Source organism: Opisthocomus hoazin, chromosome 7 (genome assembly GCF_030867145.1).
Source record: "Opisthocomus hoazin isolate bOpiHoa1 chromosome 7, bOpiHoa1.hap1, whole genome shotgun sequence".
Taxonomy (NCBI): Eukaryota; Metazoa; Chordata; class Aves; order Opisthocomiformes; family Opisthocomidae; genus Opisthocomus; species Opisthocomus hoazin.
The window spans coordinates 20,840,500-20,853,726 of record NC_134420.1 but is presented as its reverse complement, the minus strand read 5'-3'; the positions used below and the strand labels follow the sequence as shown (position 1 = coordinate 20,853,726).

The 13,227-nt window shown below is 43.4% G+C and overlaps 1 protein-coding gene across 1 annotated transcript in view; it reads left to right on the top strand.

Annotated features, from left to right (window-relative positions):
- The window catches only part of OTOG (otogelin), a 125,767-nt gene that overhangs the window by 1,438 nt on the left and 111,102 nt on the right, over positions 1-13,227 (top strand). Inside the window, exon 4 of the mRNA XM_075425267.1 lies at positions 3,882-3,972. Coding sequence (XP_075281382.1) covers positions 3,882-3,972 — 91 coding nt within the window. The remainder of the gene's footprint in view (positions 1-3,881; positions 3,973-13,227) is intronic.

The following is a 13,227-nucleotide window of genomic DNA, read 5'->3' as shown; positions in this document are numbered from 1 at the left end:
AAAAAAATTAATTAGTTTTAAAAAGGTAAGAACCTGAAGAGTAGTTTTATATATATGAACTGTCTAAAGCTAACAATAATGTATTTCTTGTGTGTTCTTGCTTTTAATAAGTTTCCTCGAGAGGAAGCAACCGTAAGCGATGGTGGTTGAGCCCTCTACGGAATTTTATGTCCATGAGGACTTTTGTCATTAAGTCTTAACTAAGTTAATGACAGTTTCCGAGATCAGTTTTTAGTCAAATATCTAAGTAAGTATTTAGAACACAGAGAACATCTGCTATTTTAAAAATACTTTACGGACTCATACACAGGACTGAAAAATTTGAGTGATAAAACTCTGAGGCATGAAAATTAAATGCAAGAAATCTAAGTCCTTACATAATGTTATGTGAACAGAGCTGATGTTGTTTGTAATGTTATTTTGGAAATATTTTGCTCAGTTTTTATCACTGTAGACATCATACATTGTAGCTAATGCTGTTTATTAACAGTTGCTGTATTTGTCACTGAATTTCTGTTAATTAAAACTATAGTTAATGTGTCACTGAAATGCGAACATTTTGGAGGGTATAGCTGCTGCTTTTCATGAGGTGAAGTAGGTGAAGAAATAATATGATATGACTAACACTTGTGTTACTATGTTAAGTAAACTAAGTAAACGTAATTAGATGCTTCACTAATACAGCAAAAACTTACTAGGCTTCTGAGGATCAAAAAGTTTATGCTTAATTGAGAAAAGTGTTATTCAGCCTAGATGTAGGTGGTTCTAGAACAAAGATAGGAGGTCAAAGAGAAGGTGAGCTATGAGGTTTTAACAAAGGCATACTAAATAGGAGATATACTTCTACCTGTCATGAGTATGGCAATATAACCACATCACGACAAAATATCAACGTATTTTTGTAACTTCGCTAAGCAGGTCTGTTATTTTGTTTTTTCAAGTAGATAATATAGGCTGAATTGGCTTTTATAATTTGATAGATTGCTCGTTTGGTTTTTTTTTTTAAAGGAAATCTAAGTATTTGTGTTTTGAAGAACTCTTTAAGGCATATTTATAGATCAATGCTGATACTACTTTACCTTCTGCATGGTAGTACATTTTACAGGACTGGTTGTTTTGTGCAAACTAAACCTACAAGTTAATGTTGTTTTCTTATTTTTTACAACAGCTGGTATGGAAACTATTTTCCAAGTAATACATAAATTGTCTTGGATATTGTTTCCTCTCAAAGAAAAATCGTGGCGATTATTAAACAAGTTATACATGCTCAGGTGTTGTCCTATTTCTTTCCATCATTAAAATGCTCCCTTTAAGATGGATTGTCTTTGTTCACCAGTTTCCTTGAACATGGGCATTGAAAACTGCATCTTAAAGAGCAATTTCCAAAATACTGTCTACATTGTGTAAATTAACTGGGTTTGTACCTAGTCCCACTCCTCTGTAAATGCAGTAGGCAAGGTCATGAATTTGTAAGTAAAGCGCTAAAACTTTGCCCTAGCCAGAAGGTGGGAAGAAATTCATGTTCATGCATCATACCTAAACTACCCACCACCCTTGGGTAAAACGGTGTGAAAGTGTTGTCCCTCCGATTTACCTAGAAGCTGTCAGATGACTAGTGATGATGACTGACTTTTGAACTGTTAACTACTAACCTATGGGTTCTTTATTCTTTTTTTTGGTGGTCTTTTTGTTTTTCTTTTTTTTTTTTTTGTTTCCAAAGTATTGATTTGAGTGGTTGTTGTGGTACTCTGGTGAGACTCTGGTATATTTGTGGTTTGGAAGTGACACAGGTGCCACTGTGTAAATAGTTTGAGTTTGGAAAGAGTGAAGGGCTTGTGACTGGCACCACTGATAGATGGAAGAATGAAGTGGAAGTTGGATTAATAGATGGGTATGGCAGGAATGAGGAGGGGAGTCAACGTTATCATGACATACCAATTTATAAAAATTATTACAAAGTCTAATAGACTAGAAACACTGGGATTCCAAAGGCGAATTTATTGGATAAAAAGAAAGCTTCATTCACCACAATACTGAGCGTTAATATAAGAAAATATATACCAGATACCTTGCTGCTGACTGTTGAAGACAGAAGTGCTTATGAGAAAGGAAACATCATTCTCTCTAAACTAGAAGAATTTGATGGGTGGACTTTTTGGTTGATGAGAAAGTGGTTGAATGGTCACATCTGAAGGGCAGTGGTCAATGGCTCAATGTTCAGATGGAGATCAGTAGTGAGTGGTGTCCCTCAGTGGTCCACATTGGTACCAGTACTGTTTCATGTTCTCATCAGTGAGGTAGACAGTGGGATTGAGTGCACTCTCAGCAAGGTTGCAGATGACACAAAGCTGAGTGGTGCAGTCAATATGCCTGAGGGACAGGATGCCATCCAGAGGGACCGTGACAAGCTTGAGAAGTGGGTCCACGTGAACCTCATGAGGCTTAACAAGGCCAAGTGCAAGGTCCCGCACTTGGAGTGGAGCAACCCCTGGTATCAATACAGGTGGGGGGGGGGGTGTGAAGTGACTGAGAGCAGCCCTGCTGAGAGGGGCTTGGGGGTACTGGTGGATGAAAAGCTGGACATGAGTCACCAATGTGTGCTTGCAGCCCAGAAAGCCAACTGTACCCTAGGCTGCATCAAGAGAAGCATGGCCAGCAGGTCAAGGGAGGCAATTCTGCTCCACTCTGGTGAGGCCCCACCTGGAGTCCTGCATCCAGCTCTGTAGCCCTCAGCACAGGAAAGACATGGACCTGTTGGGGCGGGTTCAGAGGAGGGCCACAAAGATGATCCGAGGGCTGGAACACCTCTGCTATGAGCAAAGGCTGAGAGGCAAGGGGGATGTTCTTCCCGAGAAGAGAAGGCTCCAGGGAGACCTTATAGCGGCCTTTCAACACTTAAATGGGCCCTATAGGGAAGATGGGCACAATCTTTTCAGTAGGGCCTGTAGCAATAGGACAAGGGGTAATGGTTTTAAACTAAAGGAGGTCAGATTTAGACTGGGTATAAGGAAGAAACTTTTTTACTATGAGGGTAGTGAAATGCAGGAACAGGTTGCCCAGAGAAGCTCTGAATGCCTCCTTCCTGGAAACAGTCAAGGTCAGGTCGGACGGGGATCTGAGCAACTTGGTCTAGTGGAAGATGTCCCTGCCCATTCCTGGGGGATTGGACTAGATGACCTTTAAAGGTGCCTTCAACCCAAATTATTCTGTGAAAAGCTTTAGTCTATCATCGTACATTTTTGAATATTAGAACAACAGGAAAAGATTAAGGAGAAGATGGTAGGAAATGTTTTGAAAACTAACCTGAGTGTTTATGATTTTTTTTTTTTTTAACAAAAAACTACCACAAACCAAACCTGTTGATTTTGCTGTGTTTTGGATCAGGTTCTTGGAAAGTAGTAACCATTTAGGACTTTGTAAGACATTTTGTTAATTATTATGGTGGTGTTTAGCAATTTATGTATGCTTATACTTTAAAATGACTTTAAAACTGTAGCTGTGTGATAAGATTTTGCAAAACAGCAGAATGTTTATACTGAGAATTAAGTTAAATACACATGATGATATAGACCCTGTAACTGAGAGTAAAAGGGGTATGGAAAAAAGCATAGAGGACAGCTTGGATATGGAGTTGTAGACATTTTGGCTTAACTGGCTTAAAATCTGCCTGCTGTCTTCAGGTGTAATACACTTTGCTTCTTTTCTAGAGTCTTGAGTAGAATGACTATACTTTTTACTTTATAATGGTGTTTTTTGATAACTTTTTAGTAAGCTGATATGAAGAGGTAAGCTTACTAAAATGAGTAAATTTGCTGACAACCTGTGAAAAGATTTTAAGTGTCTTGGTTATAGATGCCAATTTCTTGTTTTTTTTCTGAAAGGAGTCTGGAATGGCAGTTTATAATGCTTCATCTACTACAGTATCCTTATCTTGGAACAGGAGTCTTCGCAGTATGAAATGTGGATCATCTAGTAAGTTATTTATGTTTTTACATGATATAACTTCAATTGTCTGTTGTATTCTGCATAACTGAATTATTTTTATGAAGAAAAACTAAAATAACTAATATAGCTAAGGGTAAGGGGACTATGTCTTGATTGGTCTCAAAGGACTGCAGGAGTATGACAATTTATTACGGGGTTTGACCTTGGTTTAATTTACACCGGGTTCTGATTTGATCGCTTGAAAGACTGTCTCTAACTGCGTTTTTTCTAACAGCTTTCAGCAGGGTGATCTCCTCTTGTAGTGATGTACCTAAAGACACAGACTGCTGCCTAGATGCCATTAAATTACCTGTCCCGCGTCTCTTCTGTGCTTGGAGGTTTTTTGTTTGTTACTTTTTTTGCTGAGGTAATCTATGGATGCTTTTTGTCTGTGCAATATATGGGTTGGCAGGATGAGGTACTCTTAGCCACCAGCTTGCAGTGGCGTGCATTTGCTTGAGGAATTTGCATCTTGGTTCTTTTGGTTCATCGTATTTTTACCCTCTCTTGGTAATGCAGGCTGGCGGGGACGAGATCACAGAGAGAAGTCCCAAGGCCATCAAAAGGGACTTCAGGGCACTGGGGCGACTGGTAGAGGGATCAGGGGCCCAGGTGGTGTTTTCCTCCATCCCATCAGTGGCAGGGAACAGCACTGAAAGGGGCAGGAAAACTCACCTGGTTAACAGGTGGCTCAGGGACTGGTGCCATCGGTCGAATTTTGGCTTCTTTGATCATGGGGAGGTGTACACAGCACCGGGCCTGCTGGCGACAGACGGAGTGCAGCTGTTTCAAAGGGGAAAAAGGATTCTTGGCCACGAGCTGATGGGGCTCATTGAGAGGGCTTTAAACTAGGTTTGAAGGGGGAAGGGGACACCGCCCAGCTCACGAGGGATGAGCCCAGGCTTGGCGTGCCAGGGTCAGGGGTGAGATTGACAGCCCAGCTCAAGGGTGTCTATACCAACGCACGTAGCATGGGCAATAAACAGGAGGAGCTGGAAGCCATTATACAGCAGGACGGCTACGACTTGGTCGCCATCACAGAAACGTGGTGGGACAACTCGCATGACTGGCATGCTGTCATGGATGGCTACAGACTCTTTAGGAAAGACAGGCCAGCAAGGAGAGGTGGTGGAGTTGCTCTATATGTGAGGGAGCAACTGGAATGCATTGAGCTTGGCCTGGGTGCAAATGAGGAACAAGTTGAGAGCTTGTGGGTTAGAATTAAGGGACAGGCTCATACAGGTGACATTACTGTGGGTATGTACTACAGGCCACCTGACCAGGAGGAGGAGGTTGATGAGGCCTTCTATAGGCAGCTGCAAGCAGCCTCACAGTCCCAGGCCCTGGTTCTCATGGGGGACTTCAACCACCCTGACATCAGCTGGGAAGACCATACAGCTAGGCAGGCGCAATCCAGGAGGTTGCTACAGAGCATCGATGATAACTTTCTGATGCAAGTGGTGGAGGAACCAACAAGGAAAGGCGCTCTGCTGGACCTTGTATTAACAAACAAGGAAGGACTGGTTGAGGATGTGAAGGCTGGAGGTAGACTCGGCTGCAGTGACCATGAAATGGTCGAGTTCAGGATCCTGCATGGAAGAAGCAGGGCGATAAGCAGGATCAAAACCTTGGACCTCAGGAGGGCTAACTTTGCCATCTTCAAGGAGCTACTGGGAGGAATCCCATGGGCCAGGGCTCTCGAAGGCAGGGGGATCCAAGAGTGCTGTTAGCTGTTTAAATGTCACTTCCTCCATGCTCAGGAGCTGTGCATCCCACTGAGAAAGAAAGTGAGCAAAGGAAGCAGGAGACCTGCATGGTTAAACAAGGAGCTTCTAGCGGAGCTCAGGCAGAAGAGAAAGGTCCATGGAATGTGGAAAGAGGGGCAGGCCACTTGGGAAGAGTACAGGAATGTGGTCAGAACATGCAGGGATGCGACGAGGAAGGCCAAGGCCCACCTGGAATTGAAGCTGGCAAGGGAAGTCAAATACGACAAGAAGGGCTTCTTCAACTACATCAGCAGCAAAAGGAAGGCTAGGGACAATGTGGGGCCGCTGCTGAATGAGGCGGGTGTCCTGGTGATGGAGAAGGCAGAGCTACTGAATGCTGCCTTTGCTTCAGTCTTCAGTGCCAAGGCAGGCCCTCAGGAATCCCAGGCCCCGGAGGTAAGAGAGGAAGCCTACAGAGAGGATGACTTTTCCTTGGTCGAGGAGGACTGTGTGAGGGACCGCTTAAGCGATCTGGACGTCCACAAATCCATGGGCCCCGATGGAATGCCCCCACGAGTGCCGAGAGAGCTGGCGGATGTCATTGCTGAGCCACTCTCCATCATCTTTGAGAGGTCCTGGAGGACAGGAGAGGTGCCCGAGGACTGGAGAAAGGCCAGTGTCACTCCAATCTTCAAAAAGGGCAAGAAGGAGGACCCAGGGAACTACAGGCCGGTCAGCCTCACCTCCATCCCGGGAAAGGTGATGGAGCAGCTTATCCTGGAGGTCATCAATAAGCAAGTGGAGGAAAAGAAGGTTATCAAGAGTAGTCAGCATGGATTCATCAAGGGGAAATCATGCCTGACCAATCTGATAGCTTTCTACAATGACATGACTGGCTGGGTAGATGAAGGGAGAGCAGTGGATGTTGTCTACCTAGACTTCAGCAAGACTTTCGACACAGTCTCCCATAATATCCTCCTAGGGAAGCTCAGGAAGTGTGGGCTGGATGAGTGGTTGGTGAGGTGGATTGACAACTGGCTGAATGGCAGAACTCAGAGGGTTGTCATCAGCAGCGCTGAGTCTAGTTGGAGGCCGGTAACTAGTGGTGTCCCTCAGGGGTCAATACTGGGCCCAGCCTTGTTCAACTTCTTCATCAATGACCTGGATGAAGAGTTTGAATGTACCCTCAGCAAGTTTGCTGATGACACCAAACTGGGAGGTGTGGTAGACACACCGGAAGGCTGTGCTGCCATTCAGCGTGACCTGGGCAGGCTGGAGAGTTGGGCAGAGAGGAACCTGATGAGGTTCAAGAAGGGCAAGTGCAGGGTCCTGCACCTGGGGAGGAACAACCCCATGCTTGGGGTGGACCTGCTGGAGAGCAGCTCTGTGGAGAGGGACCTGGGTGTCCTGGTGGACGACAGGTTAACCATGAGCCAGCAGTGTGCCCTGGCTGCCAAGAAGGCCAATGGCATTCTGGGGTGCATTAGGAGGAGTGTGGCCAGCAGGTCGAGGGAGGTTCTCCTTCCCCTCTACACTGCCCTGGTGAGGCCTCATCTGGAGTACTGTGTCCAGTTCTGGGCTCCCCAGTTCAAGAAAGATGAGGAGCTACTGGAGAGAGTCCAGCGGAGGGCTACAAGGATGGTGAGGGGACTGGAGCATCTCCCCTACGAGGAGAGGCTGAGGGAGCTGGGCTTGTTCAGCCTGAAGAAGAGAAGGCTGCGAGAGGACCTAATAAATGCTTACAAATATCTGAAGGGTGGGTGTCAGGAGGATGGGGCCAAGCTCTTTTCAGTGGTGTCGAGTGACAGGACAAGGGGCAATGGGCACAAACTGAAGCAGAGGAAGTTCCGTCTGAACATGAGGAAGAGCTTCTTCCCTCTGAGGGTGATGGAGCCCTGGAACAGGCTGCCCAGGGAGGTTGTGGATTCTCCTTCTCAGGAGATATTCAAGACCCGCCTGGACAAGATCCTGTGCAGCCTGCTGTAGGTGACCCTGCTTCGGCAGGAGGGTTGGACTAGATGACCCACAGAGGTCCCTTCCAACCCGTACCATTCTGTGATTCAGCAGTGGACAGGCTTAAATCTCTTTGTTCAAGGATCAACATCTTCTGTGTTAGCACTTCTGTGGAGGCTGTGTCAAGTTTTTCTTGTACAAAGGGGAAGCATGAGGCAAAGTAATTCAGAGTAATTTTAGTTAGTGATGCGAAACCTTGTTTGTATTGTTAGCCTGATCAGCTACATTGGATGTGGGACCCACCTAATAGCAAAGAATATGGGTTTGAATCCTCTGGCTTTATAGCACAAAATGCAAGATTGATGTGTGAACTAAACTCTTATCAGTTGTAATAAGGGTTGTGTCATCTCCAAAAGCTTTTATTTTTTTTTAATACAATGTGTTTTCAGAAGCTTTTGAGAAGTGTGTATCTAAATGTGGAGGAATAATAGAAGTGTTCAGAGAAGCATGATATTACTCAAATGAAAACTATTATCTATGAGCATCTCCGGAATATGAAAAATCTCATATATATTTTGTGTATGATAAAATTGCTCTACAAATACAGCATTCTATACCAGTAAAACTCTGTCTGCTTCTGAGGGTTGCACCAACTTATTGACTAAGAAGCAGGTCTTTTCTTGGCTCTCAATTTTTTTGTTTTGAACTGAATAAAGCAGCTTCCAAAGAGAAGGTATGTAAATTGTAACAAGAAATTTGTTGCCATATTAGCTCTTTGGTTCCCTGAGTTTATTTTTTGCCAAGTGAAAATTCCTTTAATGGCACTAAAGGATTTTCTGTTCCTCTTCAGTGCAACCAGCTAGAAAAAAGACTTTGAAGATGCATAGTACTACATTAACAGAACTCTTCAAAAGGGTTTATGTGCAAGTTTATTGCTTATTGAATAAGCCTAATACTTAAGAAAGGGAAGAACAAATCTAGAAGGAGGGAGAATGAAATGGGTGGCAAGTATTTCACGCTAACTCGTCACATGTCTAAGCTTTTAAAGGAGAATGTAGTTATGGTGGCAAGAATTAGGTTTCATTACCATCTACGGATGTAATAGGATAAAGTTCCTGATTTCTTTCTAACTCGTATTTCTATGGGACAAAAACATTTCATAAGATTTTTCTATTTCTGATGTACTTGCTTTGGCAAGACAATGTTGGAGAGATGCTTTGAAAATTATTGACAATTGCCTATGCTTGAAGGCAAACGTAATCAGGATTATTAAACTTTTAAAACAGATGTATACCTAGACTTGGAAGTTTCCTGTTTAAATCCCAGTAAACTCCGTGTGGGAAATGGAATCCATTGCTGTCTGTGTGCAAAAGACATATTGAAAACAAAAGAATAACCTGATCTGCTTTTGTGCAAGAGTTTTGGTAACACGCTCTGAATACTTAGAACAGTAATTTTGTTTTGGCCTGTCGTATTTAGAGAGATGCAAACTGATGTAGCTCTGCTCATGGACTGGGATTTGAACCAATCTGGGGATACAAGAAATAGTAAAGCTGCTTTTTTTTTTTTAAAAAAAAAAAAAAAGCAAAGTAGGTTATCATCTTCTTTCTCCAGTTCAGTGATGTCTCTATGAAAATTATTCTATGACATACTTAGAAAACTGTGACTATAATGGACTTATATTTCATCCTGTTACAGTCAATTGTTGCAATAACATTTTTTCTGTCTTCCTGTAACTCTGTATACACATGTTTTATGTGGAATGTTTGTATGATGGGTGCATGATTTATGGAGCAATAGATCTTTTTACCTTAGTGTTGTATTAGTCACCTGAAAGTGCTTTAGAAAGCAATGCGATGTCTTGTATGTCAACAGAATAAAGAAGTTGGTATAGTACAAGTAAACACCAAGAGATTGATTCTTGTTAGTTTCTTGTACCCAGGGAATGTGGGATTTGAGTTTTGAAATGTTTACCAGAATAACTGACAGCAGTTAGCATTTAGTTTACATAGCTGTTAAACTTGTAACTTCCTTCCACACAAATCTGTTTTTTATGTGAAGTTAAAAACAACAAAATAAACAAAACCAAACAAAAAAACCCCTCCAGAGCTAAAGCATATCAAGAGCCTGGGACAGGCAAAACAAATTATTTCTGGAAGTAAGTTTCAAACAACTGCTGAAAATTCTTAACAGGTTAAACACTTCAGTTTCTCTTGTGTTGAAATGTTGTAGCAGGCATGAGCCTTTAATCTTTAAAATCACTGTTACTATGGAAGATACTTGTCCCTTACAATATCTGTGCTGATTTCAAGAGATGCACCAAAGCAGAAAATCTGCAGCGGACAGCAAGGGTCTTAATATTGGAGGATTAAAATTACATCCTACTCGTTCAGCTCAGAAGCTCAAAAAGGAAGGTTTTATGTCCTGGTGCAGTGAGAGATTTGTCCTCCTTTCAAAGCTGTCTTGCATCCTGTGGAAGGCTGTATGCCACGGAAAACTCTTGCCTTGACAGGCAGATGCATTCAAAGACTATGAAGTTGAAGGATAAAATGCAATGTGAGAAATAGTTGTTGTATTACTTCTCCCATAGTCAAAAAGACACCTGAAAACTTTCTAGAGAAAGAGTGCAATGGAAATTGTGCAGTTACAAAATAGGAAATTTCAAAAATGTTGACAGCAAAAGTTTAAATATTCAATTTTAAGCATGCCTTCTATGATTTTATGCATGACTGTAGGTCCTAGTTGATGTTTCTTGCAAATTCTTATCCCAAACTGCTTTGTTTTTTCACTTTTCTGCTTCAGAATAAAATTTGCTGGTCTATTTTCTTAAATAATTAGTCCTTTTAGTAGTCTGATAAACTTCAGGCAGAACTCTCTTATACCTTTGCATTAACCTTTTGAAATGTGTCATCTTTTAAAGAAGCCTGAAAACTATAAAGTCTTTGTCTGTTTCTGCAAATAACTCTGGATATCTGAAACTGTTTCGGCCAATGTTGGTAAACAGGTACAATCACAAGAACTGAGGGAACAGGCTCGACCTTGTACCTACCTAGCTGAAGTAAAACTTAACTTTCAGATCTCAAAATTGAGCTTTCATACTTCAACTTTTCTGTTCAAGTGAATCTAATAATGAATATCCTGAAAGCAAATGTGATTTCAGTGATTTGCGTTAAACAAACATTTCATACAACATCTTAAAGTAAAGAAATACAGAATTCCAACACTAGGAAATGCTTAATGTTTTACAGAAAAATACCTATAAAAGTCTACAACAGTCACCAATCTTCAAGAATTGATAGTGTATTAGTGATAATGGTGTATTACAGTGAGGTAAAAATTCAGTTGGAGCAACTGGATTGATGGGATGGTTAAAACAAAAATCAAGTATTTTGAAGCTGATGTGCATGGTAATTTGAGAAGTCAAGCATGTTCTTGAATGTGTTGACTTGGATGAGGTGATTGGTGACAGCCAACATGGCTTCACTAAAGGCAAATCCTGCCTGACAAATTTGGTGGTCTTCTGTGATGGGCTTACCGCATTGGTGGATAAGGGAAGAGCAACTTTTCCCTGTTGGATGTGAGGGGGAATATTGCCAAGAAGGATGAGGAAAAGGCTGAGGTACTCAACACCTGCTTTGCCTCAGTCTTTAATAGTCAGGCTGGTTATTCCCAGGGTAGTCAGCCCCCAGTGCTGGAAGATAAGGCGACTGGAACAAACCTCCCATAATCCAGGAGGAAGCAGTTAACCTGCTATGCCACCTGGATGCTTACAAGTCTATGGGGCCAGATGAGATCCACCCAAGAGTGCCGAGGGAACTGGCGGAGGAGCTGGCCAAGCCACTCTCCATCATCTGTCAGCAGTCCTGAATAACAGGGGACATCCCAAATGATTGGAGGATAGCTAATGTTAACGCTCATCTACAAGAAGGGCCGGATGGAAGATTCTGGGAACTACAGGCAGGTCAGCCTGACCTCGGTGCCAGGCAAGGTTATGGAGTGATTGATCCTGAGTGCACTCACTGGGCATGTGAAGGACAACCAGGGGATCAGGCCCAGCCAGCATGGGTTCATGAAAGGCAAGTCCTGCTTGACCAACCTGATCTCCTTCTATGACCATGTGACCCATCCTAGTGGATGAGGGAAAGGCTGTGGATGTTGTGTACCTGGACTTTACTAAGGCCTTTGACTCTGTTGCCTACAGCATTCTACTGGAGAAACTAGCTGCCCATGGTTTGGACAGGTATACTCTCTGCTGGATAAAGAACTAGCTGAATGGCCGAGTGCAGAGAGTGGTGGTGAATGGAGTTAAATCCAGCTGGTGGCCAGTCATGAGTGGTGTTCCCCAGGGCTCAGTTTTGGGTCTGGTTTTGTCTGACATCTTTATCAATCATCTCGGTGAGGGGATTGAATGTTCCCTCAGTAAGTTTGCAGACAACACTAAGTTGGTTGGGAGTGTCGATCTGCTTGAGGGTGGGAAGGCTCTGCAGAGGGATCTGGACAGGCTGAATTGATGGGCTGAGGCCAGTTGTATGAGGTTTAACAAAGCCAAAGGCCAGGTCCTGCACCTGGGTCACAACAACCCCATGCAACGCTACAGGCTTGGGGAGGAGTGGCTGGAAAGCTGCATGGAGGAAAAGGATCTTGGGGTGTTGGTCAACAGCCAGCTGAACATGAGCCAGCAGTGTGCCCAGGTGGCCAAGTAGGCCAACAGCATCCTGGCCTGTCTCAGGAATAGTATGGCCAGCAGGAGGATTGTGCTCCTGTACTCGGCACTGGTGAGGCTGCACCCTGAGTACTGTGTTCAGTTTTGGGCCCCTGACTACAAGAAAGACTTTGAGTTGCTGGAGTGTGTCCAGAGAAGGGCAGCAAGGCTGGTGAAGGGGCTAGAGAACAAGTCTTACGAGGAGCAGCTGAGGGAACTGGGGCTGTTTAATCTGGAGAAGAGGAGGCTGAGGGGAGACCTTATTGTTTTCTACAACTACCTGAAAGGAGGGTGTAGAGAGGCAGGTGTTGGTGTCTTCTCCCAAGTAACTACTGATAGGATGAGATGAAATGGCCTGAAGTTGCATCAGGGGAGGTTTATATTGGATATTAGAAAAAATTTCTTTACTGAAAGAGTGGTCAGGCATTGGAATAGGCTGCCCAGGGAGGTGGTTGAGTCACCATCCCTGGAGATGTTTAAAAAATGTGTAGATATGGCACTTTGCACTATGGTTTAGTAGGCATGGTGGTGTTGGGTGGATGGTTGGACTTGATGATCTTAGAGGTCTTTTCCAACCTATGATTCTGTGAACTGATGTCATCTACCTGGCCTTGAGTAAAGCATTTGAGACTATCCCGCATGACATTCTTGTCTCTAAATTGGAGAGGCATGGATTTGACGGGTGTACCGCTCAATGGATAAGGAATTGGCTGGATGGTTGCATTCAGAGTTGTGGTCAATGGCTTGATGTCCAAGTGGAGACCGGGGACGTGGTGTTTCTCAGGGGTCATTATTGGGACTGGTGCTGTTTAGTGTCTTTGTTCGTGACATGGATAGTGGGATTGAGTGTGCCCTCAGCAAGTTTGATGATAACACTAAGCT